This window comes from Cloeon dipterum, chromosome 4, assembly GCF_949628265.1.
Source record: "Cloeon dipterum chromosome 4, ieCloDipt1.1, whole genome shotgun sequence".
NCBI classification, from domain to species: domain Eukaryota; kingdom Metazoa; phylum Arthropoda; class Insecta; order Ephemeroptera; family Baetidae; genus Cloeon; species Cloeon dipterum.
The window spans coordinates 23,502,300-23,529,886 of NC_088789.1; the positions used below are offsets into that span (position 1 = coordinate 23,502,300).

The 27,587-nt window shown below is 38.6% G+C and overlaps 6 protein-coding genes across 14 annotated transcripts; 4 read left to right on the plus strand and 2 right to left on the minus strand.

Annotated features, from left to right (window-relative positions):
* Positions 1-761: 761 nt before the first annotated feature.
* Positions 762-15,054, minus strand: LOC135942009 (fibrous sheath CABYR-binding protein-like). Of its 7 annotated transcripts, XM_065487876.1 has the most exons (14): positions 14,637-15,051; positions 11,955-12,317; positions 11,648-11,784; positions 8,393-8,539; positions 7,621-7,957; positions 6,890-6,910; positions 6,064-6,149; positions 4,934-5,335; positions 3,709-4,000; positions 3,456-3,646; positions 2,949-2,994; positions 2,607-2,678; positions 2,433-2,527; positions 762-1,749 (listed from the first exon to the last, which is right to left on the minus strand). In XM_065487876.1, the coding sequence occupies exons 1-14, from the start codon at positions 14,797-14,799 to the stop codon at positions 1,669-1,671; spliced, it is 2,433 nt and encodes an 810-aa protein (XP_065343948.1). In that variant the 5' UTR covers positions 14,800-15,051; the 3' UTR covers positions 762-1,668. The 7 variants fall into 7 exon arrangements, with proteins under 7 accessions (XP_065343948.1, XP_065343947.1, XP_065343946.1 ...); XM_065487875.1 differs by lacking the exons at positions 6,064-6,149; positions 6,890-6,910 and adding an exon at positions 6,612-6,748 and having other exon boundaries at positions 2,433-2,524; positions 14,637-15,052; XM_065487874.1 differs by lacking the exons at positions 6,064-6,149; positions 6,890-6,910 and adding an exon at positions 6,612-6,748 and having other exon boundaries at positions 14,637-15,052.
* Positions 15,055-16,087: 1,033 nt separating this feature from the next.
* Positions 16,088-18,185, plus strand: Nmdmc (NAD-dependent methylenetetrahydrofolate dehydrogenase). Of its 2 annotated transcripts, none has more exons than XM_065487881.1 (9): positions 16,088-16,234; positions 16,720-16,871; positions 16,922-17,106; positions 17,162-17,271; positions 17,324-17,489; positions 17,545-17,637; positions 17,691-17,798; positions 17,855-17,980; positions 18,034-18,185. In XM_065487881.1, the coding sequence occupies exons 2-9, from the start codon at positions 16,792-16,794 to the stop codon at positions 18,159-18,161; spliced, it is 996 nt and encodes a 331-aa protein (XP_065343953.1). In that variant the 5' UTR covers positions 16,088-16,234; positions 16,720-16,791; the 3' UTR covers positions 18,162-18,185. The 2 variants fall into 2 exon arrangements, with proteins under 2 accessions (XP_065343953.1, XP_065343954.1); XM_065487882.1 differs by having other exon boundaries at positions 16,098-16,234; positions 16,690-16,871.
* A 616-nt stretch (positions 18,186-18,801) lies between these two features.
* Positions 18,802-20,145, plus strand: Grx3 (Glutaredoxin 3). Its single transcript, XM_065488232.1, has 6 exons — positions 18,802-18,910; positions 18,970-19,097; positions 19,151-19,247; positions 19,311-19,472; positions 19,526-19,652; positions 19,703-20,145. Exons 2-6 carry the CDS (start codon positions 19,048-19,050, stop codon positions 19,918-19,920), a joined length of 654 nt encoding a protein of 217 aa, XP_065344304.1. The 5' UTR covers positions 18,802-18,910; positions 18,970-19,047; the 3' UTR covers positions 19,921-20,145.
* Positions 20,146-20,481: 336 nt separating this feature from the next.
* Positions 20,482-23,469, plus strand: LOC135942359 (uncharacterized). Its single transcript, XM_065488432.1, has 3 exons — positions 20,482-20,618; positions 21,954-22,261; positions 23,065-23,469. Exons 1-3 carry the CDS (start codon positions 20,498-20,500, stop codon positions 23,302-23,304), a joined length of 669 nt encoding a protein of 222 aa, XP_065344504.1. The 5' UTR covers positions 20,482-20,497; the 3' UTR covers positions 23,305-23,469.
* Positions 20,956-21,637, plus strand: eIF1A (eukaryotic translation initiation factor 1A). Its single transcript, XM_065488433.1, has one exon. The coding sequence runs from the start codon at positions 21,110-21,112 to the stop codon at positions 21,554-21,556; it is 447 nt and encodes a 148-aa protein (XP_065344505.1). The 5' UTR covers positions 20,956-21,109; the 3' UTR covers positions 21,557-21,637.
* Positions 23,470-23,504: 35 nt separating the features above from the next.
* LOC135942358 (transcription factor A, mitochondrial-like) lies at positions 23,505-27,272 on the minus strand. 2 transcript variants are annotated; one of them, XR_010575090.1, is made up of 6 exons: positions 27,094-27,272; positions 26,758-26,915; positions 26,421-26,626; positions 26,264-26,359; positions 24,950-25,370; positions 23,505-23,741 (listed from the first exon to the last, which is right to left on the minus strand). XR_010575090.1 is itself a non-coding variant. In XM_065488431.1 (5 exons), exons 1-5 carry the CDS (start codon positions 27,156-27,158, stop codon positions 25,104-25,106), a joined length of 792 nt encoding a protein of 263 aa, XP_065344503.1. In that variant the 5' UTR covers positions 27,159-27,272; the 3' UTR covers positions 23,505-25,103. The 2 variants fall into 2 exon arrangements, 1 of the variants encoding a protein (XP_065344503.1); XM_065488431.1 differs by having other exon boundaries at positions 23,505-25,370.
* Positions 27,273-27,587: the final 315 nt, after the last annotated feature.

The window sequence follows — 27,587 nt, forward strand, 5'->3', positions numbered from 1 at the left end:
TAACTTATTGGCTCAATATTGGAGGATAATTTTTTTTCGTTAGGAAATTAATGGCTGGAAGAAATATTTCAAAATTTTGACTCTAATTAATTGTCAGCTCAGTGTTTATAATTTAATTTAAATTCATTCTATCCTTTCAATTTAATCTTTGTTTTCGAAACACACAATTTTAAACTTGAAAATAAATTTTTAAGTATTCAGAGCCCTGAAATTGTTTGAAAAGTCGGTAAAAATCGTCAAAATCTTAGCTGAATAAATGCATGTACTAAAAAATTTCTGTCTGATGCAGGAGATGATGCAATTCGTCCTGATCCCGGTAAAATTGCGCAACGTTCAACAAACACCCAAAATTTCATTGTCAAATGGATTGTTGCCCTTTTCTTGCAACAAAGAAATTCCCGTTTGGTTGTTGAAAGTTGCGCAATTTTGCCGCTACCAGGATGAATTGAAAAAAAATAAACAGTTGAAAATGTGAGAACCACAAATATTCATCATAAAACACCATTATTTCTCAACTAATTTGATTTAAATTTAAAAAGCTGTAACAACTTTGAAAAATTCTGAGACAAGTCTTTTTGTAATTTTGGTGTTTATTTTACGTTTTTGGTCTCATGATAGACACTGGATGTTTGATTTAAATTGGAAGGTTTTTGTTCCCCCAGGTTATTGATTTGAGGCATATTTTATTAATATTACCTTTTTAATAGTTTTAAGTCTCAGAAACGATTGTCAAATAGGGAAATTCCGATTGAGTAACAAGATTTGTAATTTTGTAGCAACTTTTTCGTCATATTTTATTGCATTCTGAGAGCACCTGACCGAAAACTACTCTTACAGATCGTAAATTGAAACATTTACCAAGTGCAATATGTGATATTTTGTAGGAAAACTTGGTAATAATTAATAACATCGTAACTATATGAGAGATAAGTTGCAGGGATCAACAATACTCTAAGGAGATAAAGATGTGTTTTGGCTCATCACAAAAAGTGAGAAATTGTCGAAGCACTGGATACAATAGCGAAAATCCGATTTTACAGCGGGTTTAAAATTTGGCATAGCATTTTCCCTCCAGTCTTATTCTACATTTTAGTGCCTGAAAACAGTATGTGTATATGATACGAAATACAGTAAAGTGGTGCTCAATTACAGAATTTACTCGTCGCTGAGAGAGCTATTAAATTACAAAATTTGGCACGTCCTGCTTTTGTGAGTTAATCTCTACACGTAAACGGCGTTTCGCAATATTAGTCTGAAAATCTGTCCCGGCCGCTACGACACAATAACATATGTTCGTCTCGTTTCTTGAGTAACAATAAATATATTTATTTAATTTTATGTGTGTGTGTGTGTATAGTAAACAAGTACGCTGTTTGAGAGAATATTTGGCATCAATCAAATAACACAGTCATTCGTCACGGTTCTGCACAGGAGGCGATAATCGCGCGCATTCAAACGGTCTGTCAGCCACTTTATATTTGTATTTTTGTTTTCACCCCCGGATTTCAATGGTTGGCCCTCGTTGAGCTGGCTTGGCCCAAGTACGGCACGCAGCACTGGTCAACCAGCAGCCTAGTTGCTCTGTGCAGCAGCCGACCGGTTGTTTTTGGCCCTTCGTCGGCGTTTGGCACGGCTTCGACCGCCCCGAGTCGGGGCGGAAAGCGAAGATCATTGCAGTCCATTGCTCTGATTGTGGCGGGCGGAGGCGTCGTCGCGAGGCAGCTCCTCGATCTCGGCAGCAGGCTCGTCCTAATTTAAGCACAAAAATATTGTTTTCATTAATTCCAAATTGAAAATAAAAATAAAAATAGATAAATAAATCAGGATGATTTTAGGGGAATCAAATCGTCTTTTGCTTTTTAATTTTTGATTAAAAAGAAAAATTCTACATTTTTTTAGCCAAAAATGGTGCAGAAAAATAGAGAAAAATTATAAATTATCTTTGCTACATGTCTTTTACACGTGTTTTTTTTTGGGGGGGGGGGGGATTCAATTACATAAAATGTTTTATATAAAATTATAATTAATTTACGTACTAATATACTCTCTCGACATTTTTTATTTTCTTAATAGACGTAGTTTTTCTAATCTCATATATTGTTAATTTTTCAAATATTTTATTTTTCGTCGTTTTTCCAATTAAGTTTGAGACTGCAGTTCTAACCCATTTCACTGGTTAAGGGATTTTTAACTTATATTAATTTCCTTCATTCTTGTGTGATAAAAAAGCCTTGAAAATCCAAATTTAAAAAAATGCAATTTTTGAAAGGAATTTTGGCGCGTAATAGAGCTACAAATTGAATCAAAGAACTATAAAACTAATTAATTAGTTTTTCAGGGACTTATAATTTCGTATTAAATTGATATCTCATTTTGAAGCTTATTTTTATAAATTTGTTTTGCTAAGAGACATTTTTATAATTGATTTTTACCAAGTCTTGTGCCTCTGCATTGTCGTCCATTCCAGACACATCAGCTGAAGTTTCCTCTAGACCAGCGCCGTCTTCTGCAGCAGCTGCGCTGGCTGCTACAACCGATCGAGAGAGTTTTTATTATAAAATGTTGATCCCTCTTGTCAAGTACTTTTTTTATTCTTGTTTGCTCACCTGTCGTGTAGTTTGTGGCGGAAATCTCATCAACGCCGTTGTCTTCCTCGTAGTTGGCACCGTTCGCTGCTTCTGAGAATGAAAATCGATTTTTAAACTATAATTTTTGCTCCATATTCATATTTTTGCTCAACCCAAGAATGTGGAATCAGCTACCTAGGTGATTTAAGGGAGCTCACAGAGACAAACATAAAGTGAAAATTCGAGTTTAAAAAATAATTCCTCTCTTTGTGTTTTCATTTTCTTGCTGTACTTTGAATTGCATGCAATTTTCTATGAATTTCATGATTTGAAATAATATATTAAAAAAGACGGTGCAAGCGACAAGGTCGATAAACTTACTCGTTTCATCAGCAGCTTGCACTGGTGTGCCATTCTGGTGGCTGGCCTGCAATTTTAGAGGTTTTAAAATTAGACATCCGTTCCAGGAGATTGGCAGTAAACATTTTTAAGTATCAAATAACGCTCTGTTAGTCACAGCATTCTCACATTCCTGAGGAGTTAATATACACACATTGTTAATAAAAATCCAGCTGTTAATTTTTGTTATTTCCGGTTATTTCTCATGCCCTGCAGTCTAAGGAAGAAAATTAGTAAATTGAATAAAACGCTAAAACTATCTATAAAAAATGAAGTTTATTTTATTAAACAATATTTTATCATTTTTTCTTTTTAAGCCATCCTTTTATTGCGCTGTTAATAAAAATAATTTTAAATAAAATAATTCATTTAAAAATAATCCAAGCTTCAAATCCAACTTTAAAAATGGTATTTAATTGTCATGTAGTCAGTAAAGGTTAGATTTTTAGTACCATTTATGGAAATCATAAAAAAATTCTGTCAGCTCACAGCGGCTTGTGCGGCGGCGGCGGCAGCAGCTTCAGCAGCTATTGCTTCTGGCAGGTTAATTACAGAAAGGGTCATTTTCCCGCTAAGAATCACAGGCGGCGCTTCCTCGTCGAGATCGAAGTCGTCGTAGTCAAAGTCGGCGGCCGGCGTGGCCTCGCACTCCGAGTCGGCCACCAGGATGCCGTGTCCTCCTTTTATTTCATGGCGTGTCGTGAGAATAATTTAATTTTGGGGGAAAATTATTGTCCCGTACCTGCCGGGATGTGTCCCTCGACCAGGAAGCCGTGGGACGGGGGCGGAGTGGCGCTCACGGGTCTTTGCAAGGGGGTGCTACTCCTAGGAGGGGTCATCGAGGTGGGGGTCGTGGGCCGCGAATACCGGTACGCGGGGGACGGCGTGAACTGCTCCAGGGCGTACAGGGGGAAAATCGGGGTGATGCTTCGCGGGGGTGTCGACGGGGTCGGCGGGCGGGCCATTTTCTGCCCGTCCTCGCACCTCGCCGTCGTCTCCATCCCGACGACTGTCACCTTTCCGCCACCTTCCTCCTTTGGGTGTCATAAATAAATTAATGTGATTTTTTAAAATTGCATTAAAGAGGTAAAAACATGTGTATCAAGGGTTTAGTTAATTAAAAATTACATATGCCTTCAATTCTTTAGGGGTTGTGAAATTATAATGGACTGAATATTTTTCTTTTGTGTATTCTGATTAATTTTTAGACACCAATTTGTATAATAATATTTATTTATATTTTTAACGATAAATTTTGAGCAGTTTTATCCTGTTGAGCAACGAATTCATTCGCTAACTGCTGAAGATCTTGGGCAAAGATTCATGCCAAGTAAAATTCCCAACTGTTAAATTAATTTTGTCGATAAAATTTTAAATTTGCCTGTGAACTTGAAACCACCAAGATTTAACTTGAGACGCTCTAACTGAGAGCTAAATCACGTAAAAATTCTGCAAAAACTTAAGAAAATATGATGCATTGTTAGAAAAAAAGAAATTGGTGTCGAAACAATAAATTATAAAGTTTAACTTGAACTGTCGTATTTTTCGTCGAGATCCTGATTTAAATTCCCCAGCAACCCTTAGGATCAATTCAGGATGGGCTACGAAATTGAAATATTTTATGGGAAAAACTCTCTCTTTAAAGTTAGAATAAAAAAAACGTTTTTTGGACAAAAAAGTATATTATCAATGAATGAAAAAGGCAAGAATTAAAAATTTCCTTTCGAACGTTCACCCATAGGTATCCACTCATAGAGAAAATATACACGCAGAGCTGATCCATTTTTTAAATGTATACTTGCCAAAATTCCTGAAATGGAATTAAACTTTCAATAACACCAAATTTCTGGAAGGGAAACAAATATTTCATGTGCACACCCCAATCCAAATTGTTTCACAATAGAATTATTTATTAAATCGTATATAAATTAAACCTAGTTGTAATTTAAAAGAATCTACCAACTCACCAAAAGCTGCTGAAGTGGTGTGCTGCTCCTTTCCGGTGCCTGGGCGGCTGCGGGCGCCTCCTCATCTTTGACGTCTTCCTCCTCGCTGGTCACTTTGGCAATTTCCTCTTCGATCGGCTCCTCGACTATCGGCTCCGCAGACTCTTCAGCAATCGGCTCCTCCTCTGCCAAAAGTACTTCCTCGACTTTGGTTTCAGCAGCCACGCGTGTCACCTCAGCCTCAAGTTGCTCGAGCTGCGCAGGTTTGATTATTTCCTGCTCGACCACCGCCTCTTCTTTGGTCGCCTCGATGTTCTCCTTTTCGATGACCTCTTCTTTTGCTACAATGTCGTCTTTTTCTACAGGGTTTTCTACAGTCTCTAAATCGTGTGGTTGTTGTTCTTCTTCTCCTTCTTCGTCACCCTGCATCACAAGAGAAGGGGATACTGTTTCAAAAAATGTGTTTCTCATTGTTTCTGAATGCGGTGTCTAGTGAAAGGGGTGATTAGATAATAATGCGAAATGATAAATTGAAAAGCAAACTAACAAAGCACATGCGTGGTTATTGGCGAAAATTTTTGAAAATAAAAAGGTTAAAAAATAAATTAACTCGTCTTAACGGCCATTTTTTGAGAGATTTATAATTTTTCTTGATTTAAAGAATCGATTATCCATGCTCGGAGATTTACTCAGGGGAGTGCACCATAAATAGGAAAGTCTTAAGTGTTTTTAGTCGACACCACTGTTCATTTGCGACTTTTTGATACTGAGAACTGAGGTTCGATTCTGCTGTTGGTGTAAAAGATTTCTTATGACGGGCTGAAATCCAAAATTGGTTCAGATAGTCTCGTTAGAAACCTCGAAGAACCATTTTTTTAAAAAAAAATACATTCTCTTTTTTCCGCAGTCGATATGAATTGTAAATGAACGGTGGCGGTATCTATTGGTGGCTCTAAACTCTTAAGAAATTTCCTAATTGGTGAATTAGATATACAAAAGAGATGCTTTTTATTTAGGTATATTTAGGTTCTTTAAAATGAGACACATTTTGATGCAGAAAAACCGAAACGGAATGAGTCTAGCGATTTGGACGGATAAATGAATGTAACACAGAGAGAGTATGAATAATAATAATTGAGATCTTTGCTAACCTTAGCAGTATTTAGATTACTTTTGGCTTCCGAGGCAAGTAAATGCTGGTCTACCTCGGCTATAAGGCCAGAAATGGCCGTCACAACTACAAAAAACGAATCAGTCAGTCAAAGCGGAGCCAGATGTGCGAAAACATTGCCAAAAATTTTACAACATATTTATATAATATATATATCAAATCCGGTCTGCTGCTCAGCGTCCGAACTGCAACTGGCGAAGAGTCATATTTTTAATTAGAAGGGGTAACAAGACGGTGCCACTGCGAGGTTTTAGAAAGGAGAGGACGACGAGGACAACAGAAAAATGGAAAAAACCGTGCCTTTCGTCTCGGAAAAGGATAAATAAATCTGCATGCGAAACGAAAACTATATAATAAACCACAAAACACAAAGGAAAATGAGGAAAACAAATTTAAACTAAAATTTAAAAAAAGACGGATGTATATTAAGGCCAAATTAGAGTTTTCGGATATCCGCCCTTGCCGTCGCTGCATTTTCGGCGAGCGGCAAAGGTGTGCGGAGGGTACGCGGAGCACAGGAGCCCTAACCTGTCGTGGCACTGTCTTGAGGAGGGACGAAGAAGGTCTGCTCGGCTCAACAGCGGTCTCGATTTGTGCCACAATCCGCTCCATCGCGGCCTCCGTCTCCTCCAGGCGCTTCCTCAGCTGGTCAAAATCACTGTCCTCTGCAACAGTTATTTCGTCCACAAACCCGAACCGACAGAAGACACAAAATATCTCATGTTTGCCCCTTGTGTCGAATTTCCTACTATGCATATATTTTGTGACAACGTGATAAAAAGCACAGAGAATGGAAAAATACTCACTGGTGTCATGCTCGCTCCATCCTTGAATGCGGCATTTAGGAAATTAATTAGCGTGTATTTCCCAAATATTTAATTTAAAGTGTCGCATGTTTTTTGCGGTTCCTTGCAGTAGAAAAATTCCTCAAAAAGTCGTCTTTTGCATTGGGCTATTCAAATTGTATGAATTTAGAGTTTGTTTAATTTATTCGTTTTTATTTTGAAAATAGCAAATATTTGTTCTATAAATATATGTTTGAAGTGTGATTTGGAATATTTATCATAGCTCAAAACATTTTCAATGCCTAAAAATATTGTCAAATTTGTTTTCTTCCACGCCCTGAGGATTCTTTTAAATTCGTTTTTTTGCTTCCTCATGAAATTCTATAAACATCAAATTCACACCAGACTTTTAAGAGGTTTAATTATTGCAGAATATATTTGCCTTGAAGGTAAAAAATATAAATTATAATTTTCTAAATAAATAAACTAGCAATTTACCAAGAGAAACAAATGATTAAATTGGTAAATAAATTATTAATCTTTTTTCTGCTGAACAAATTTTGAATGGGCGGAATTTTTGATATTTTTTAAGCTAACATATATTTGGACTAAAAGTTTGAGGTAATTATTGAAAAATTCAGTCTGCAAAGAACCGAAATAATTCACATTTGATGAAAATTCGAGTTTGTGTATATTCTTAAAATATACGGTTTTTGAAAATCCCGATAATTTTAGAGTAATTCCCCTCTCACCTAACTTGCTGGAAGACTTGGGCGGCGAAGCGCCTCGGAAACCACCGTTGGCGGCGGGGGTGGCTCCGTTGGTGGTGGGGGCGGCTCCGTTTGCAACTTGCTCGGGCTCTGGCGCCGGAGCAGCTGGCGCCGGGGGCGCAGGAGCGGGGATGGGGGCGGCTGCCGGCTTGGCCACCGGCTCCGGAGACGGCCGCTTCACCTCCCTTGGTGGAGCGACGCGGTGGCCTCGGGAGGGGTAGTCTTCCATGCCGTTGGCGCCGAACATCATCCTTCTGATCTCAGGGTCCATTCCGAAGTCTGCGTTCTTGTTGCGGTCATCTTGTCTCTTGAACAAGACCTGCAAAAGCGGAAATGGAATTTTCAAGAGGAGTTCAATGTGAACATTCAGTTTAATTATTGCACACCAAAAATGGGAATTTACAGAATTTATTAAACTATTTGAATTTATTTTTAATTATTTAAACAAAGGAATTCGTTTTAAAAATTAATTTCCTGGGAGGGAATTTGAATTAATTTAAAAAATTGACTCTTGCTTCAACGTGAGTTGGAATTACCGGCAATCATTTTGTAAATAAGTGGAGAAAATTTATATTTTTTATTTGAATCTAAACAATAAATATTTTGCTGGATCTAAAATGGAGCTGCAAATGCGATTGCTTAAAATTATATCATCTTATAACCATAGATTAATCCTTTGAATTTATTTTATAAAACGAAAAACCAAAATAAAGGTGAGAATCGAATTAAACATGAAAAATGAAATGTTTCAAACCTTCATAATGGTGTAGACGAAGAAGACGACGATGCCGACGGTGTAGAGCGGCATGACGATGCCCATGGTGCCGCTGCCTTTGGGGGCTGGAACCACGTGACCGGCGCCTCCCATCGGGGGCCGCATACCTGGCATCGGGTATCCAGGCTAGAAAAAAATAAGTGCAGTGTCAGGCTGGCGTGTTTAAATTTACTTTCGTGGAAAGTGCGCGATTCAGCCGTTAGATTGGGTATTTCTGGCAGCGATTGCGCGCCTTAGCTGCTTTGATAGCGCTGCGTGCGTAATAAAATATGCGCTCTCTTGGCAGCAGCTTTGGTTTTAACAGCAGCGTCGAGTCAACTCGGCCAACTACTCTATCAGCGGCCGAGATTTCTCGCATTTTCGACTGCTGGAAGATCATAAAAGTGCTGCAACTAACTGATGGATTAGCTCTCTGCAGCTGGTCCGAAAATTCACTCTTTATCGCAGTCTGTTATAGAATCTGATTTTTCTATTTTAGGCAGCAAGATTTTGAGAGAATAATGTGATTAATTCATATTTGAATCGTAAAACCATAAAAATTATTAAATTTAGGTAGCTAGAGGATTGTTAAAATATTTTAATTTCTCTAAGAGAGTGCAGAGGGTTACCAATTTTAATAAAGATATTTTTTTCTTTGTCAGAAGAAATTTAATGCAGCTTACTCGGTGTTTTTTATTTCTACAAATTTTCTGCTTTACTACTTTCGGATATATACTGGTCATCCTCAGCCCTCAGATGGGATAGGAAGCTCATGAATTATAGGGCTGCAACCAGAAGCCGAAGGTAGAGCGTGACATGTCCACAGAAATTCGGAAAAATAAACAGCTCGCTCCATACCGAGGATACTGCAATTAATTTGTTTCTGAAAATTATGACATTCTTGCATGCTGCTGCCTTCGTCGATATCTACTAATTGAAAGAATCTTTTTTATGTCGATCAGATTTATTTTTGGCGGCTTTATATTATTTATTTAAACCGTCAATACAAGCCCTTCTGGTTCTTTCGTATTAAATTTTAAGGAAAGTTATACCTGGATCAAAATTAGTGAATTTGGCGAACAGTCCGCATATATTTTTAATATTATTTTAGACGTTTATTTATTAATTTTCAGTTATTTGAGGTGGTTCAAGCTTAAAAAAATGTAATTAGCAGGTTCATGGTCATTTATTGTAAAATATTTAAACACACCTCCCGCGAGAAAGGGCAAAATTGAAACATTAGCATCATATAAATGTTGAGACTTAGAGTTGTTAAATTTTTAAAAGTGCGCCATATAATTAAAATGGCTAAAATTTCATTCCTTTATTTCCACTTGTGCTTTTTTATCAGAGGAATACCAAAAAATTGCAATTTCCATACTGACGAAATAAAAACATCAAACCAGCAGCATTTTTGGAAATCGTTTCTCTGCGTAGAGCTACAAATTGAAATTTAACGCTTGAATGGCAGCCATAATTAAAAGACGAGCAAATTCCGCTCCGTTTTAATCACAGCCTGACGAGCAATTAAGCGCTAATTAGCATGCTTCGTGGGGATGAAGGGGGGCAGGAGCAGGGTGCTATGGTAGCTATAGGATAACTCTTTTTTCATGGACCATCATCTGCTGTGACGCAACTTTGTCTGTGTCGCGCGCGCGGCTCTGATTCCACTGGCGACGTGAAGCGAGGACCGCGCGTCCCAAGTCGGCACACTGCGAATAGCGCGTTCTGCCTCTGCTGTGTCCACTCAGTCGAGATGCTAATATTAGCGCGTGACCGAAATAATCCACGCGGGCGGTTCTAGCCTAGCGCTGCAAACGTTGGCTCATCGCGCACTTTAATTTCATAAGTGCGAAACTGACTGACTTTCGACGATCGCGGCTCGCCCCGCGGCCACGCACGCTGTCAGCATCTCAATTCCAGAATGATGCCATAAAATATGCGATTCAACATCTCGAGAGCAGCAGGCGCCCGCCGCAGTTAATTTCGCCCCACGGATTGCGCACCACCGCCAATTTTTAGGTGCGAAAAGCCGGGTTTTCGCGCCCAAGGTCGAATGTTTGCGCGTAAGACTCTCAAACGAGAGTGAGATGCATGCTGTAGAACGCGGTGCGAGCGTGAAGGTTAGACAAACACACATTCACGGTGGAGCTGTCTAGCTGAGACATAATATTTTGGGCTTCACCGACCACCGCGTCCCAAGTAATCTGTTGACGGCATCAATTTGAAAAAGCAGCAGCGCCGGAGGCGATGTGCTAACGGCTGGAATCCTCACAACTGCGTTTAAATCCTTCCCACGTGAGATGCAATATCGGAAATAAACACCGCACTTGCTGCATATATGACTTTTAACACAAATTTAAACGAGAATGTTCTCATGGCCCAAAATACTCGCAATTCTGAGCAAAAATGACAGGAAAACCGCAAATGGGTCGGTTTTGGCTGCGTTCTTTCGAATCTGCGAGAGGAAAGCCTACTCAATTCTTATATTTTTTCTCTTTTCTCCCTTCCTTTGGGGATGATTTTTTACCTTCCAATTTTAATTTTTCCTACAAAAGGAAATTATCTCAAAAGGGTGGTCAGAAGCTAGCTCATTGAATTAATTTATCATTTCTTGGTGGAAAATAGAAGATAACCATTTGAAATTTTTTAATTCAGCTGTTTTATCGAGCTTTAGGAGCTTATAAATGGTGCAATTCCGATTTGTTTTAACCGTGAATCCGTTAAAAATCGATTTTTGATATCCTATGTAAACTATTTGACGAGACTGATCAATTAATTAGATTTTTAAACATTCCAGAACAGTCCTTAAGATTCTTCATTTGGTCCAGGTGCTTAAATAAAAGCACAAAGTAAGCTCAAAATTTTGATTTAACTGGCAGGAGAGCAAACTTCAATTTTTTCTTACGTATAAACAATAAATTTTCACATTTTGTATATTATCCAGGTTTGAAAATTTTTTTAATGTTTTATTTGCTCCAAGTTACTTTAAAGTAACAGTCAAGTGGGTTTTTTGTTGTAAAAAATCTCCCACCAATTGATTTGTCTCGTCAAGGGGAATTCGTTTCTCATAAATCATTACGATCCATCAATTGAAGTTTTCCTAAAAAAATCCAGACCGTAGTATGAAAAATTTTTGATTGTTGGTTCATGTTTTTATCTCAACTTTGCATACATTTAATGTAGTAAATTTGAATGTTAGGAGCACGAGGATCGTGATGTTTCCTTCGAATAATAATAAAAAATACTACTCACCCGTGGTCCAGATCCATCCATGCCTGTCGCCGAAGCTACAGTAATTGGTCGTGGAGGAATCGCACGCCCCTTTTCTCGCAAAGCCGGATGCAGCATTTCAGGGTGGAGATGCGCAGGTCTCTCAGGTCGTAAATGTCCTAAAAAAATCAAGAAAATAAAAAGTTAGTAAAAAGCACACAATATCGAGATTAAAGAACACAGAAAAATATTAAAAATTAAAATTAGTTTTGGAGAACACACAACACACGCTGTTATAATTTTTTTGCTGTTAGTCCTGGTCGTGCACACACGTTTTCGTCTTCCTTACTGGCAGTGATGGTCTTATCCTTGAAGTACCTCTCAGGGAAGTAGCGCATCCGACGCGGCGTTCCAATCAAGCTGAGCTGCACGCCGAAGTTCTGCTTGAGACATTCCGAGTTGTTGAACGACCTGATCTCGTCCAGAATCTGCTTGTAGCTCTTGGTCAAGCCCGTCTGGTCTTTGATCACGGCCGTGATGTCCAGCCCGCACGCCGAAAGAACCTCGTCCCTGCACTTTTCCACCGATTTCTTCGACAGGTGCAGTTGCTCGTTCGTCGTTATCTGGTTTTCGTGCAGGATGTCGCCGCACATGGCTGTCAGAACTTTGATGGCCGTCACGTCCGATACGAATATTACGTCGCAGCAGTTGGCTATTCGGCAGGAAAAATAAAATTATAATAGGGAGAAACGCGTAAAAATGATTAATTTGTGGTTTGAATTTTTGTGCGGCTGTTGAAGTTTTTATTCTTTAAATAGGCAATTTCAGTATATTTTTGTGGCTTGAGCTTTATAAATAAAATGACTGATATTTTCCAACCCCTATTAAAAATTATAAATTTTGATGATCTTTACTGATATTAAAAATACACCCTTGTAATTTTGTGTGAGTTTTGGGACGATTTTAGACCTTTTTGCGCATTTTTGCGATTACAAATTTAGCTTGGAGTTTATTAAAGAGTACATATGTGGAACCTTTTAGTTAATAAGGGGTGATAAATACGCGTTAAATAGTGTGCAATTTTTGCTATCCTGAAGCTTAAAACCCATAATTTAGCGCTGAAAATATTTGCAAAAATTTTAAAATCTGTGTTTTTTTAGTTTCAAATGTATATTTTTTTTGGAAAAACAATTGAAAAATACTTTAACAAAAATTCATAAGTGTCTTGAAACTATTTTTAAAGCGATTTTCAGATATCCAAAGTTTGTGATGATTTTAAAAATTACTATAAACGTCCAAAATAAACGTCCAAAATTTCAGAAAATGACAATAGCTTTTGACCTTGATCAATAAACTAAAATTTGGTGTTTTTTCGATCAGGCTTGACGAGAGAAACCCAATGCACACTTCATTGTGTAAATTGGACCACGAGGAGATGAGATATAGTGTTCCTAAGTTTTAAAAAAATGGTCAATTAAATCCACAAAAAAATCGACGGAGCATTTTATCTAAGATTTTTTACTGCTGCAAAAATTCGTTTGTTGTTCTTCAAATCTGCAAATATTGTCCGTGTGTTCTACTTAAATACAAGTAAAAAAAAATCTGCAAAATCTGTATGCATACTTTTCACCGTAAGCAGCGAAAAAAAGCTAAATGTGTATTTTTATATCTCTTCTTCTTCTTATTTTAAATGGACAGTAGCAGGATTTTAATTGAAACAAGGTCAAAACAGTGCTAGCTGTCGTTAGCGTCAAACAATTTTGATTTTTCTTCAAGAAATTAAAAATATCGATCCTCCCCCAGCCTTTACTTATTTCTCGTTACAACTTTAATATCAAGCTGAATTTTTATCGTTCACGCATGCTCCTGCTCCACTGGCATTGTCCTTTCTCAGCATTTTCATTGATCTCATCCAAACAGCGGGTGACAGCAAAATTGAACAAGCGCCGGCACGACGAGAACCAATTTCGCCTCTCGACTGGTTCATCCTGGATCGATAGAGTGCTGCAACCTGCCCGACCGGCACGTCGAGAGGGAAGTCTATTGCTTATTCACGAGCGAAAATCTCAAATCTCATGCGCGTCTCTCTCTCGCGCCTTGTTTTTCAACACGAGCCCAACCTTGATCATTATTAAACGAGTTTGCTCTTATGTATTGTTACGCCGGAACAAAAGAAATCCGCGCTTTTGTGCTCTGCAACGCACTAACTCTCGTCCGTCCGAAAGTTCACGAGATTGATGGTCTTGGGCAACTTTCGACGAGACGCGCGGCCTGCTTTAATTGTCCGCTGAGAAAAATTTGCTTTCTAGAGGTGTGTGCCAACGTTTATTTATGGCGTTATGAATATGCACGCGAGAAGCCTGGTTTTATGTCACGGCACGAAATGTCAGCTGAATATATTATCTTTTGGGCATTTTAAATTCAAATTCCAAACCGTGATTAGCACAATGTAAACTGTGTGAATCAGTGCTCTAAAAAAAGGTTTTGTAAAGCGATTTGGACCGATGACAAGATGAGCTTTCGGAGAATTGCAACCGTTTGCCTAGTGATAAATACTTTTAAAGGACTGTGCGTGTCAAAAAATCATGATTTTCACGTGACTCTAAAAATTCTGTTGTGCTGTTGGAATCTTTTGAATCGACCGTCAAGCGCTGGATAAAGAGAGGCTAACACAGTGACGTCATCGCCGCTCAGGGTGGCCAAGATAAGGATCCGTCAAATACGTATTTACAATGATTGTTGGATATTTCTTTGTTTTAAATTAAACAATTCATCAACAGAATGGTGCGTCCTGAACACTAATGACGTCACAATCATAGGTTTAAATACAAAATATTGAAAAAGGTTCACCTTTAGGTGTTCTTGAATGCTCTCTTTGTCTAGCAACACGGCAGCCGATTTAAAAAAAATAAATCTGCATATTGATTTTCATCGAATTAATTTTGTTCAACACACACATGTCCTTTAAGAATATAAAATGATTTTTAAATAAATAAAATAATTCTAAACATCATGAAATAATTTTAATCACCTTGATTGTCGAGGGGTGAGTCCTGTTGTTGACCTGCGTGGGCACCGCCGGTGCTGAGCGAGGTCAACAGCATGGGGTAGAAGATCTTAGGCCAGAGGATCGCGAAGCACCCGACCACGATGGCCAGGATGAAGACGGTCTTGGCCGTGCCAAACTCGGCCATGGCGGCGTCCTTTCCCCTTTCGTCAGGTGGCTATTCGGTCTCAGGAGGCTTACTGCCTGGCTGGCTGGCTGGCGACTCTGCCCTTAAGGGTGGATGAATGGATAGATGATGCTCAGACGGTGCCCACGATCGATATGGTCTCGCGAGCCGGCTGACGTCACGCGCCCCCTTTACGCAGGCCCGCGCCGCCAGCACTCGCGGGGTGCAGCCCGTCAACGCATGCCCCCAAAATAAAGCAGCGCACGAGGGCGGTCGGTCGGTCGGTCGGCCGGCCGCCGGATGAATGCTTCTCACCGCCCAGCATCACCATTAGCTCTCTCCCTCGTATATTAAATTGTGTAAACGTTTGACAGCCAACATCTGTAGTCTAAACATCTTATGTTTGTGTACGGATTCTGTACTGAGTTTGGGCTTGCTCTGCACTAAAAACAAATTCTCTTGGAGGATAGAAAGGGTAAATTCGGTTTTGCCGTAACTTTTTACTGAAAGAAACTGAGAACTTAATGTTGTTTTTCTTCTATATTTGTCTTTAAAAACTTATGTTATTTCAAAGCTTAACTGCATGTCTTTGAGCACAAAAAGTTCAATACATTAATATTTTAGCGCAAAACCCATCCAAAATGACACCAATTTTGGGTTTACCACATTTTCCGCGTTATTTCTGGATTCGATCGACCGACAAACAGCTCATATTTTGTCACAGAGGGCGTAACAAAAAATTAGATTAAAATTTAAATATTTATTTGTAAAATAAATTAAAATATATTAGATTCATTTTTTTAAACTCACATTTTTCAGGATTTTTGGCATCAATCATTAAATATTTATGATTTACTTACAATTAAACAAGTGCCTTTTGGAAAAAAAACGGAAAATGAATTTTTATGCTGATGCGGGTTTTTACGAATCCTGTTTTCAACACTTTGTGCGGGGAACTCCGTAATTTGAGAATAAATTGCTTCTAAAATCAAGGGATTTTTCTAGACTCTTTAAAGAGGAAAAACTTTCACTAAAACATTTTCTAAATTTGCTTTGTTGTTGCTGAGAACAGTGCCAAAAATCATTTTTTTTAAATTTATTCTGCAACGTAAAAAGGTAATCAGGTTAAAAATAACTCCCAATTACACAAAAAATTCATATTATTTAACCAGCAACAATTATTATTCTTATAAATTGCTGTAAAATTAACCTTGCAAGATAATTTTCCCCGATTTCGTAGCTTTCCTTGCGCGCCACGGACATTGAGATGCGCCATCAGTGCTCAAGGTCTTGTACTAAATTTTGTTTACCTTTTTGCCTTGCATTTCTCCAGCTGTTTGCCTGTCGGTGTTTTCAGCCACAATGAAAATTGCGGATTTTGCAGGAAAGGACAGCTTTTCGCGGTTGTAGCGTAAGAAGAATCAGTTAATGGCGGAATGCAGTTCATTTAGACAAGGTTAGAAATTAATGACGCCAGATTTTATATTTATACAGGATTATAATGTGAAAAAAAATCGAGCTGAGTTATCTTTTTTAAGTTTCTAGCTTGCAATACTGCCGTGTTTAATTTTTCCAATTTTTCCTTTTATTTCTAATTAATTCATTATCATATTTATAGCCTTATATATACATCGTCGATACAGTTAATTTTATTTAAGTTTCAAAGGTGTGGCTCAATCGTTTTTTATGTATATTATGTACCTTTAAATTTTACACCTCCAATTTTATTAATTATGTTTTAGTAATTATCGTAATTATATTATGTTACAATTGAGAATGAGCGCAAATTAAAATTAAAATTCAAAATATTTTTTATTTATTTATGGTGGAATATTTTACAGGTTCTCCATTAAGAAAACGAAAATTCACCGTTTTAATATTTTCAATTTTATAAATAATATTTTCTTGCAGTTCTGTCTTTTATTATCAAATTCTACGCAGCACTGATGTGTTCGTGATGTAACAACGACAAGCCAAACCTAGTCTGCCAAGTGACTTAAAACGCTGAACACCATGAAACCGATGCGTCTCCTGTTAACTTTGAACTCAGCGCAACGTCAGTATTCAAAATCCTTCCATCACAGCTCCCACAGGTAAAATATTACAACCTATTCTATATTTTTAAAACAAAGAATATTTCCAGGCTGAGTGCCACAATTTTAGATGGAAGAAAACACGCAGATAAAATTCTGGGCCAGTTGAAGAATGAAGTGAACCAGTGGATCGATCAGGGCCACAAAAGACCAAACTTGACTGCATTGCTTGTTGGAGAGAATCCAGCAAGCAATATTTATGTGAGGAAGAAGATGCAAGCTGCAAGCCTAGTGGGTAAAAACTGCAATTTAGAAACTTACCGACTCAGACTTAACAACAAATTCCTCAGGAATCAAAAGCAACACCATTAAACTACCCTTGGAAACGACTGAAAGTGATCTTTTAGAAATAATTTCAAGCTTAAACAATAGCCCCAGTATCGATGGTATTCTAGTTCAGGTATTTTAACTAAATATTGAATAATGAAATGTTCAATTTGGCTCTTTTGCAGCTTCCTCTGCCTGGGCATATTTCCGAAAGGATGGTGTGCAACGCCATTGACCCTTCCAAAGACGTGGATGGGTTTCATAGTTTGAATATGGGTCGTATGTGCTTAGGAATCGATACCTTTGTGCCCTGCACTGCACTCGCTGTTGTTGAGCTAATAAAACTATCAGGTATTCTTGATTACCCATATCTTTTTAGTTTGAAACTCAAATTTAATTTTATTAGGCATTGAAACAAAAGGCCGGAGAGCCGTCGTTTGCGGGAGGTCGAAAAACGTTGGCATGCCAATTGCTGTTTTGCTGCATTCTGACTCCACGTGTATTTTTTCAAGCCTAGGCCTTTTAAATCGGTTTTAATTAGTATTTTATTAGATGAGCTTGGAGGAATGGACGCAACAGTCACATATTGCCACCGTTACACCCCATTTCAAGACTTGCTGCATTTTACTAGGAATGCAGATATTTTGGTCTCATGTACAGGTACTTTAAAACAGTTTTAAACAATTTCACGAATAATTTTTCATTTCATATTGTAGGTATTCCTAAGCTAATAACCGCGCACATGGTAAAGCCAGGCGCGTGTGTCATTGACGTTGGCTTGAATCGGACAGTCGATCCAGTCACAAAGAAAACCAAAATATCCGGCGATGTTGATTTCAGCGGTAAGAGATTGGGCTATTCTATTAATTTTGTTTTAATAATTGTAGTATTGTAGGTGTTGCTGAAGTTGCTAGCTTTTTAACGCCGGTGCCAGGAGGAGTGGGCCCAATGACGGTGGCCATGCTCATGAGAAACACTTTTCTGGCATGCAAAAGGATTTACAGTATCAACCAGGCTGTATAGAGATCTCTAAATGAGATTTAATGGCAAATAAAATAATAGTGCTTGCCTTAAAGTTAAAAAAATATATTATTATAATGTTAAGAGTGGTATTTTCATTTTTCGTGTCCATTTGCTACAACAAAATCAATTAAAAATATATATTTCTCTTTTGTGGGAAGACAAACAATATGTGTTATTTTTTGTAAAAGAAATAATCGTAAAAAGACCAAATTTTAGGATAAAAACAAACACTTTAAATTGAAGCAGTATACGATGCGAACGTTCAAATAAATAGTATTTGGACATTATAATTCTTAATCAATTTACTGTAGCTCTAATTTGACAAATTTAATGTTTAACATTTTCACAATTTTATTTTCGCAATTTATTGTTGCTGTTTAAATACAAGAATTAGGCACCACGAAAGTTTGTTGTTTGTTGATTTAATTAAACTTGTTATTAGTTTCCATTGTATATTATCAGAAGTGAAAAACAAAAAATATTATTTTTCAAGAATTTTTAGTACTGATATTGACATTGAGTAAAGTTCCATCGCGGCTAAAATTCGGGCAAACAAGCTTTCCTAAGTGTATCCCTTCCCTTTGGATTCTTTAAACGACTCTGATTGGCTACCGGTTCACCTTGCTCCTTTTGATTGGTCCGAATTTTTTCTCACAGGATCACGCACGCACGCATGCCGTGCATCACTCAGAGCTCAAAGCTGAAAGAAAGAGGCGGTGCATTGTTGTTTACAGCGTGAGATCAAAAGAGTAAAATTTCTTTTCCAATCTATTTTATCTAGAGATTAATCATACATTCATCATTGCAGCTTCTCGCTCAAAACAACGCATACTTGACGCAGATTTAGCGTATCTCACAGACTCGGCTGCTAGACGTTGTAAACACCATGAGCGTACAGAAAATTGAAACTGAAGAGCAGTTTGACCAGTCTTTGCAGTGAGTTACATAATTGATTTAAATTTAAATTACTTAATGTTATTTTACTTCAGGTCTTCAAACAGGGTTGTTGTCTATTTTTGTGAAGAATGGGAGACAAACTACGCCACGCTCTCTGCCAGTGTGGAAACAGCAGCTAAATCTTTTAAGGTTTTCGAATTGTGCATTGACATTGATCAAATTGACTAACAATTATAATTATTCGTTTATCAGGATGTCAGCTTTTACAAAATTCTCGCCGAAAAGTTCCCAAAGATAGCCTTAAAATATGGCGTGACTGAAGTTCCAACCTTTTTAATCTTCCAAGGGGGCCAAGAAACCGGTCGTGTCAATGGAGCTAACATTGCTGAGCTCACTGTCAAGCTGCACACAGAAGTATGATCTTTTTAACCCACTCAAGGAGTTATCTCTATGAATCTTTTATTCAGTCCAACAAGGTCGTGTTTTCCTATCCATACAAATCGGATGCAGAAGGAGACGAATTCTACAAAGGATTGGTCAACAAAGCGCCAGTGCTGCTTTTCATGAAGGGAGACCCCAAGGAGCCCAGATGCGGTATAACTAAATCAAAATAATTGAAACTTAATTTTGAAATTTTGCCCCAGGTTTCAGCCGTCAAATTGTGTCATTACTGGACAGCATCAGTGCCACCTACTCCACCTTTGATATTCTGAGAGACGAGAACGTCCGTCAGGGTCTGAAGGCGTTTGCCGAGTGGCCAACCTATCCTCAACTGTGGATCAAGGGAGATCTCATTGGAGGCCTTGATATTGTCAGAGAAATGCTTGAAAATGGAGAACTTCAAGCTGCTCTCAAGGGTTAAATTACGTTTTGTCCTTCACCGCAGTCCGAACGATTTAGTTTTTCACCATAAATCGCTTGTTTGCGGTTTTGGACTGCTAAATTCTCCCCTAGGCGAACAAGGCTTCCAATAATTTGGCCTTCAATAAATTTACGATGTACTGCTGTGTACGTTGCCTTGTTTTGCGTTATTTCCAAAACGTGCGAAAAATCTTTTCCGCAACAAATAAAAATTCTAATAAAAATATATCACAATTTTTTTAATAAAATTATTAAACAAATTTTTTGTAAATAATTCGGATAAAATTATGGAAAAATCTTATTTGATTCTTAAAAAATCATCTGGACATCTGACATTAATCTGAACTTGCATTAAAATTGCAAATGACTCAAGATTTACATAATTCCTAGCATTTAATTTTGTACGTAGTCATTTTCATGGCGTTTCCTATATTGGCAGTTGGTTAAATTCTTTCGTCATGCCACAATTAAATTTGTCTAAGGTTCAAAGCCGCATAATGTAGCTTATTATGCAAGGTGCCTGCTTGCAGATAGCTATCGCTCATGCGTTTTTAAAAAAGGGGTGTGTTCGCTAAAACATGGATGACAACAAAGATGCGGCAGCTCGTCGGGAGGCGAGACGAAGGCGCATTTTGCAAAATCCCGAGGAGCGTTTGCGGAAATTGAAAGGATTGTCTGAAGGAGACACTGTGCAGAATGGTATGTGGGCTATTTCATTTCAATTTGCCCTTGAAATCTTACAGATTCGCCTCAATGCACCCGCACACCTCCCACAATGTCGATGTTAATTTAATTTGTTTGTTTTTCTGTTCGTTTGTTCTGTCGGATTTTGATGATGCTTCATATTGTTATACATTTTTATATACATTAATCTTCAAAAATCCTGTTGTAAGTGAGTGTTAGATGGATTTTTCAACAATGTCAAGGCAGAAGAAAGCCGTAAATCACACGGACTGTTCAAATTGGCGCGCCACTGCGGACGCCGCCATCTGTGTTTGACAACAAGTAGCATAAATGAATCGAGCCGTGTGTTTTGTGACGTCACATCCGGCATGTTACAGTGCTGAAGTCTTTCATTGCTGTATAAAGCACAACTTCGTGTTCGTACACACCAGATATTGTGAAAGTTTGTCGATTTCGCGCAGCGAGTGAGCCAATTGTCGCACTAATTCGCTTCCTTAGAACGCAAAATGCCGAAGAACAAAGGAAAGGGAGGTAAAAACCGGAGGAGAGGAAAGAACGAGAACGAGACGGAAAAGCGTGAGCTGGTATTCAAGGAGGACGGACAGGAGTACGCACAGGTGACAAAAATGCTGGGCAACGGCCGCCTGGAGGCCATGTGCTTCGACGGCAGCAAGCGGCTGTGTCACATCCGCGGCAAGCTTCGCAAGAAGGTGTGGATCAACCAGGGGGACATCATCCTGATCGGCCTCCGAGACTACCAGGACGCCAAGGGCGACGTCATCCTCAAGTACACGCCTGACGAGGCGCGCAACCTTAAGACCTACGGCGAGTTCCCGGAATCTGTCAGGATCAACGACACAGTCACGTTCGTCGACGGCGACCTGGACGAGGACATCGAGTTCGGCGACGACGTCAGTGACGACGAAGAGGGTGACCTCGTCGACAACATCTGATTCCGGCCGCTGCTGGAGTGCGACCAAATATTGATTACACGGACTCATTCGTTATTAAACTTTAATGTTAATTCCTTAAAATAGTTGATTTGCCCTTCTAAAACGTCTCGGCAATCGATCCCGAAAGCACTCTGCAGTTTACTTGTTATTATTTATCACTTCTTGCCACTCGCTATGAAAAATAGCCAAACATGTGTACGTAAATTCAATTGTAAAACAAGATCATTGTAAAATTTAGTGCGACAAAAGCAGCTGGCGACGCTTAACAAGGTTTGTTCATCTTTAAAACACATTATTTTTCTTGTTTATGTATATTGCACCACGTTGCACAAATGGATGGGGAAATATTATTATTCATGAAATGAAATTGAACCACCATCCTATTTTAATTTCACAGAGCCCTGCCATGGCCATGGCCACGACCTCCCTCCTGCTAAATTTGAGCCCTTCGAGGCGCCCAAAGTCACCCTCCCAAAAGAAGAGAGCAGAAACACGACTGCTGCTCCATTTGACCCAGTGCCTCTCTTCGAGATGGCTTCTTCCTTAAAGACTGAGGATGACGACGGCCCGGTGGAATTGTCCCCTCCTGACCTCCAACGCACCAGTCTGGTGGACAGGATCGTCAGTTTGAAACTTCACACTGCCGTGCTGGCTGTGGTTGTCCGAATTCTTCTCGCCTTCAACATGGGGGGCTTTTTTGGACACGTGAGTTGAAATTGGTGTTTCATCTCAAATTCCAGCATCGAAAAACATTATTTTAGATTTGAAATAAGCCTTTCTCTAGTATTTCATGATCCAATTTATGAGCAACTTTCTAATTTATTTAAATTTTCAACCAGTATTCAAAAATAGATTTCTAATAAAGCGATTCCTTGCTGTGAAAATTAATTTTCATTTATTTTAATTTATTTAATTTAATTTTGTTCTTCAGGTGCAATTAGCCTACGCAATTAATTATTTGAAAATTAATGAATTCATTTTTATTTATATATTCATAATGAGGGTCTTTTTGTGATGAGTCGATATCCGAACATTTTCTACATTCCTAACAAACGTCTTTTTTCTTCTACTGGGACAGGAAAATATTCAGAATATTTCTATATTCATAATTCAAATTCTACATTAACAAAAACTAACTGACATTATTATTTATATTTGTTTATTATTTTCTCATAGAACATGGTTGTTAAATTTTAGTGTTGTGAGTATTTATTGTAAAGTTTGCCGTTGTTTATTTTATTTAATTTCTTGTAAACAATATTTTTTCCATAAATTTTTAGTAGTTTTAAAAGGCTAAAAGCTAAACCACGTTTTTTTAACAAAATGTTTTAAACTGACCCCAAATTCCTTTTAAGTCTAAATCAATTTTGGATTCTGGATTTCAGAAAATAATTATTTTTGTATCTCTTTGTGTAATTTAATTATGTTACGTTTTTAAATTCGGAAAAATCTACTTTCTTCAGCTTTTCAGACGTTCATTTTTAAAACGCTTATCATATTTGTTGCAGACGATTTTGGTGCCGTTGTTCATCATCGAGTTCCCCGTTTATGTGATGAATCTTGGTAGAAGTGAGAAAGGAACTGGATTACTTGGAGCAGCACTCGTCCTCAGTGGAATTGGACAAAGCAAAACCCACTCTCTGCTCAGAACTGTGTGTTTACTGCAAGAAATTGCAACCGACGTAGCAGTTTACCTATTTGTCTTTTTGCTATGCCACGCTACATTTCTGTGGCTTGGCATTTCTTAGTGTTAGTTTCAGTTTTGACCTTTTTTCAATGCGAAATGGACTGAATGTGGAAGAATCTTTTTTAAGTGTGCTACTGTTTTTAATACTTCTTGGTTCATTCAATGGTCTTGATTGTGTATATCCTTCATCAGTGATAAATAATAAAAAGCCTATCTCAGAGTAAAACGTGTCTGGTTTTTGGAGAAATAATAGTCGCGAAGTAATATTAAGTATGAAAGTTTATTGAGAGGAATGACAAAAATAAGTACAAAGATTGACAGAATTTGAATCTAGCTGAACTGCGGTCTACTAAGCTGCGTGGCACTTGGTAATCACTGAACTAAATTCTAGCCTCTATTAAGCAACGGAAACAAATCAAAAGTTCTCGGAGAGAAAGCGATCAGTAGCTTCCCAAAGCAAAATCCAACCTTCGACAAAAACTCCATTCCATATGTCAACTGAAATGGATTGAAAACGACATTAAAAACAAATACTGAATTTGATTTTGAGCTATTTAGGAAAAATCGTCATCGTGGACGATGCACAATTCACACCCGCGGCGCCCCAGCACACAAGAAAGCACCTTTGTTAGTACCAAACTTGTTAATAGGCTTGGAAATAGAAAACTGTTAGGCGGCAGTGTGATGCATAATTATTATCTTTGATCAATCATGGTAATCGTGAACCTGAGACAACGGGCCCTCTGAAGGTGTTTTTAAAGGAATGATAATAAAACAGAATTGAATGATTTTTCTTACTGGTTGCAAGGGCTGGAGGAAACGCTTCTGAATTATATTTGGGAGCTCGGTAGAAACGATAATTAATTATGTGTGTTTCAATGAATTGTGTTGATGACAAAAATGGTCTTAAAAGTTTTCCTATTGAAAAATGGAATGAGTTGTATGCCAAATTTGGATAAATTTAATATGAATGTATACACAGATATTTTTGCAAAAAATATGTATAATACACAATGAAGCCGAGATTATTGTGCATTCTCGGCTTGTAAAATATTTCATTGAATTAGCTAAAAGACCAAGATTATTTCTGCTTATCATTGGAAAAACAAAAACAAAAGGTTTTTTAGGTTTTGAAATTGAAAAAAATTAGATTATTTTGGCTGAATCGTTTTAAATTTTGAGCAATCCAAATTATTTAATGTCTAGAAACGCACAGAAATTGACTGGTGATTGTGAGCCGTCTGTTTGCAGCTTCAGGAACTTTTAATTCTTTCAATAAGCAAATTATTGGGCAGGTTAAATGCCCAAACGGTTGGAAGGACACCTAAATCTAGATTTATTGAAGTCTTCACAGTGAACTAAATCTGACAATGAGTAAATTCCTCAACGCACCTTCAGAGGGTCCCAAAAATGGTTATTTTGAAAATGATCTCTCTGAGATTCGATGCGAGTTAAAATCATGATTCAACTAAGGAGGAAATTTACAATTTCCTCCGCCTGCTGAGAATCGCACAATAGGAACAAAAATACTGTTAGAGACAAACACACTCGGCGTTTGGACAACCGAGACGATGGGCACTGAACGAAACAAAACAAAGAGAAAAAAACTGCGTTAGTTCAGTCTTGGTCGGTGTCGCCTGCTTCACTTTGGACAGCATGCAAGGCGAACAGGGCGGCAAACACGGCAGCGAGCATGCCGAGCTTACTTCCGAGCGGCCTTGCGGAGCTGCTGCTGTTCAAGGGTAGCGTTTTCTGGGTGCTAGGGGCAGTTGGAGGGGGTTGGTCCAAGGGCCCCAGCTCAGCGACCATCGCGCTGCTGGGGTCACTGGCCAACAAAGAGCCAGGTGACCCCGCGAGTCCCTATTTCTTGGTGGCCTTGGTGGCCATCACCTTGGCCATCATGTGCTTGACGCTCTTCTTCTTCAGGCTTGCCACCGCCTTCGCTTGGTTGTCGGCCAGCACGTCGTTGCGCACCAGCGTCAGGTTGCCCAAGCGGATCATCTTGTCTTCCCACTTCTTCAGACTGGCCAGGTACTCCACACGCAGCTCGTCGCTGCGCTTCTGGTACTTGTCCTTTGTGGCGGCGTCCAGCTTGCGCCACTGCTCGCCCAACTTCACCTGGAAATCCTAAAACACCAGCAAAATTGTGCTTTAAAGGGCTGGTAATTTTAGATTCAAAATAATTGTATCGCCACACACAAAAGAAACTATGAAATAACCCAGAAAAGCAGGATGAAATCTGGATAAACAATCCCGCCAGAGTTAACAGAGTTTTAACTCAAGTTTTAATCATGCTAGAACATTAAACTGCGCCAAACGATGCCTAATTAGAAGACCAAAAATATTTATGCTTGCATTTTTTTAAATTTCGATATGAGTGACTTTTTGGAATTTATTTTAAAATTGATTATTCTAGGATTATTACGAAATAGAAGACAAAATATTGCCCCTAGTTTGAATAATATTCCTAAAATGTTTCGGGATGGAGAAATAAGCAATTTTCAAGATCATAAGGAGGGTCAAAAGTTGAAAAGAGGGATTTTTTAAATCAGGTAAATAGTGAAAGTAAATATTGCACGATGGATAGATTGATTTATATGTTCAGAACAAGCTTTGAGTAGCCCTAGGTCAGACAAGACCACAAGAACGAATGAGAAATAGAGCATCCATTGGGAATACCTGGGAAATTCAGACCCAAGCAGAAGCAAAAGCGGTAATATGAGAATCGGGCCGGGATTGGGTATTTTTTCAGGACAGGAATCCCGATGAGCAGTTTCAGGCGAATTGAACCTCCAAATTGGTAGATAATTTTTTTGATGTTGGAATTTTTAGGTATATTTGCTAGAAGTACTTTTTAATAGCGCTGTATGGGTTTGATCTGCAAGATCTTCACACCGTTAGAACTGCAAGTCAAGCGCTCTCAGAAAATGTGCAGTTTTGACCCTCCGTGTGCCTTTCATATGCTTGGGACCAAGCTTTAAAGCAAATCAAGGCGTTACCAAAGGTTAAACTAGACTTACAATCCGTGGAATGTTTCCTCTATTAGCACTGGCTTCTTGGGAATAGAGCATGAAGGCAGTCAAGTACCTCTTGGGCTTGCCATTTTCTCTCTCTTGCTGCAATCAGGATAGCAAATTATTTTCAAGTTCTGTTGAATTCTGTCCGTGAACAGGTTACCATTCGAATTTCCTTCTTGGCCAGCTTTTTCTTCTCCTGTTCCTTGACATCTTCAATCAGCGCCTTCTGCTCTTCAGTCAAGCTGCTCTTGTAATTCTCCACAGCCTGCAGGTAGGCGGCCCATTCATTCGAGAAGTTGGCCTCGAAAGGCTTCCTCTGCGTGGCGCTCAACTTCTGCCACTCGGCACCAGCAAGTTTTGTGATTTCTGCAAAGAATATTCAAAATCAACGCATAAAAATTTGTTTTTAAATTTATGTATGTATGTATTTTATTATTTTTCTCCAACTAAAACAACAAAATATTTTTCTTAGTATTATAATTAATTACATAATTTACCAGTGAACTTGAGGTTGGGGTTGGCCTTCACGAGGTTGGGTCGAAGTTGGTTTATGTATTTGAGGTAAGGGGTCTGTGGTTTCTTGGGCCTCGCAGGAATGCCGTGTTTCTCCTCCACCCATCTCTTCAGCCCGGCACTTTGCTGAAGGTTGACACTCCTGTCCGAAAACGGATTTGAATTTGAACTTGAGAGAACAAGATAATAGGCTGACAAGCCCAGTGACAACCATTTTGCAATCCGGCCAAATGGGAATGCATTATTTCAGAACGCAAAACAATGAGGCCATCACATTGTGACATCCAAGAGCAGAATTAGGCGAATAAAAAGGATCTCACCTGCCAGCGAGGAATGTACGTTGGCACGCCATCAGGGTGCCGAACTTCTGAGTCAAGCCCTGCATAGTGGCAAATTCGATCAAGGATTCAAATCGGAAAATTCGGGGAACGAAGAAAGGTTCGCAGCAAGGGAGCAAGCAATGCAGCGAGAAGCGGAATGATGATGGCAGACAAAAGCACGGGGTGGGGGTTGTTGTTGGTGCTTGCTGAGCCAATCAAAACGCTTCCCGCTGCTGATAATGAGATTTTACCGCTAGAGCGAAATTTTAAATGAGTCGATTATGGAAAAAAGCGCAAAAAGCACGTGGTGTACTCGACATGAAGGGAAAATGGACAGTGGGTTTGAATATTTGGAAATTACCCACTTTGAGTGACAGTTTTAAGAGGTCTGTCACGTGAAATGAACTCCTTTCAATTTATTTTTGAACCATGATTACACACTTTAATGGATGATGCTGCAAAACCCCAGAAAAATCCTTGCCGTAAATTATGCA

Coding starts and splice junctions, on each gene's coding strand:
- LOC135942009 (XM_065487874.1), bottom strand. CDS start 14,799: ATGGCCGAGTTTGGCACGGCCAAGACCGTCTTCATCCTGGCCATCGTG. Junction 7,958..8,392: donor TCGTCTACACCATTATGAAG/GTTTGAAACATT, acceptor CCGCTTTTGCAG/GTCTTGTTCAAGAGACAAGA. Junction 2,995..3,455: donor CCGCCGCCGCACAAGCCGCT/GTGAGCTGACAG, acceptor CTAAAATTGCAG/GCCAGCCACCAGAATGGCAC.
- eIF1A (XM_065488433.1), top strand. CDS start 21,110: ATGCCGAAGAACAAAGGAAAGGGAGGTAAAAACCGGAGGAGAGGAAAG.
- LOC135942359 (XM_065488432.1), top strand. CDS start 20,498: ATGGATGACAACAAAGATGCGGCAGCTCGTCGGGAGGCGAGACGAAGG. Junction 20,619..21,953: donor AGGAGACACTGTGCAGAATG/GTATGTGGGCTA, acceptor TTAATTTCACAG/AGCCCTGCCATGGCCATGGC. Junction 22,262..23,064: donor TGGGGGGCTTTTTTGGACAC/GTGAGTTGAAAT, acceptor TATTTGTTGCAG/ACGATTTTGGTGCCGTTGTT.
- LOC135942358 (XM_065488431.1), bottom strand. CDS start 27,158: ATGCAGGGCTTGACTCAGAAGTTCGGCACCCTGATGGCGTGCCAACGT. Junction 26,627..26,757: donor CCCCAACCTCAAGTTCACTG/GTAAATTATGTA, acceptor TATTCTTTGCAG/AAATCACAAAACTTGCTGGT. Junction 26,360..26,420: donor CCAAGAAGGAAATTCGAATG/GTAACCTGTTCA, acceptor TCCTGATTGCAG/CAAGAGAGAGAAAATGGCAA.
- Nmdmc (XM_065487881.1), top strand. CDS start 16,792: ATGAAACCGATGCGTCTCCTGTTAACTTTGAACTCAGCGCAACGTCAG. Junction 17,107..17,161: donor GCAAGCTGCAAGCCTAGTGG/GTAAAAACTGCA, acceptor CAAATTCCTCAG/GAATCAAAAGCAACACCATT. Junction 17,981..18,033: donor CGGCGATGTTGATTTCAGCG/GTAAGAGATTGG, acceptor GTAGTATTGTAG/GTGTTGCTGAAGTTGCTAGC.
- Grx3 (XM_065488232.1), top strand. CDS start 19,048: ATGAGCGTACAGAAAATTGAAACTGAAGAGCAGTTTGACCAGTCTTTG. Junction 19,098..19,150: donor CAGTTTGACCAGTCTTTGCA/GTGAGTTACATA, acceptor ATTTTACTTCAG/GTCTTCAAACAGGGTTGTTG. Junction 19,248..19,310: donor CAGCAGCTAAATCTTTTAAG/GTTTTCGAATTG, acceptor TTCGTTTATCAG/GATGTCAGCTTTTACAAAAT.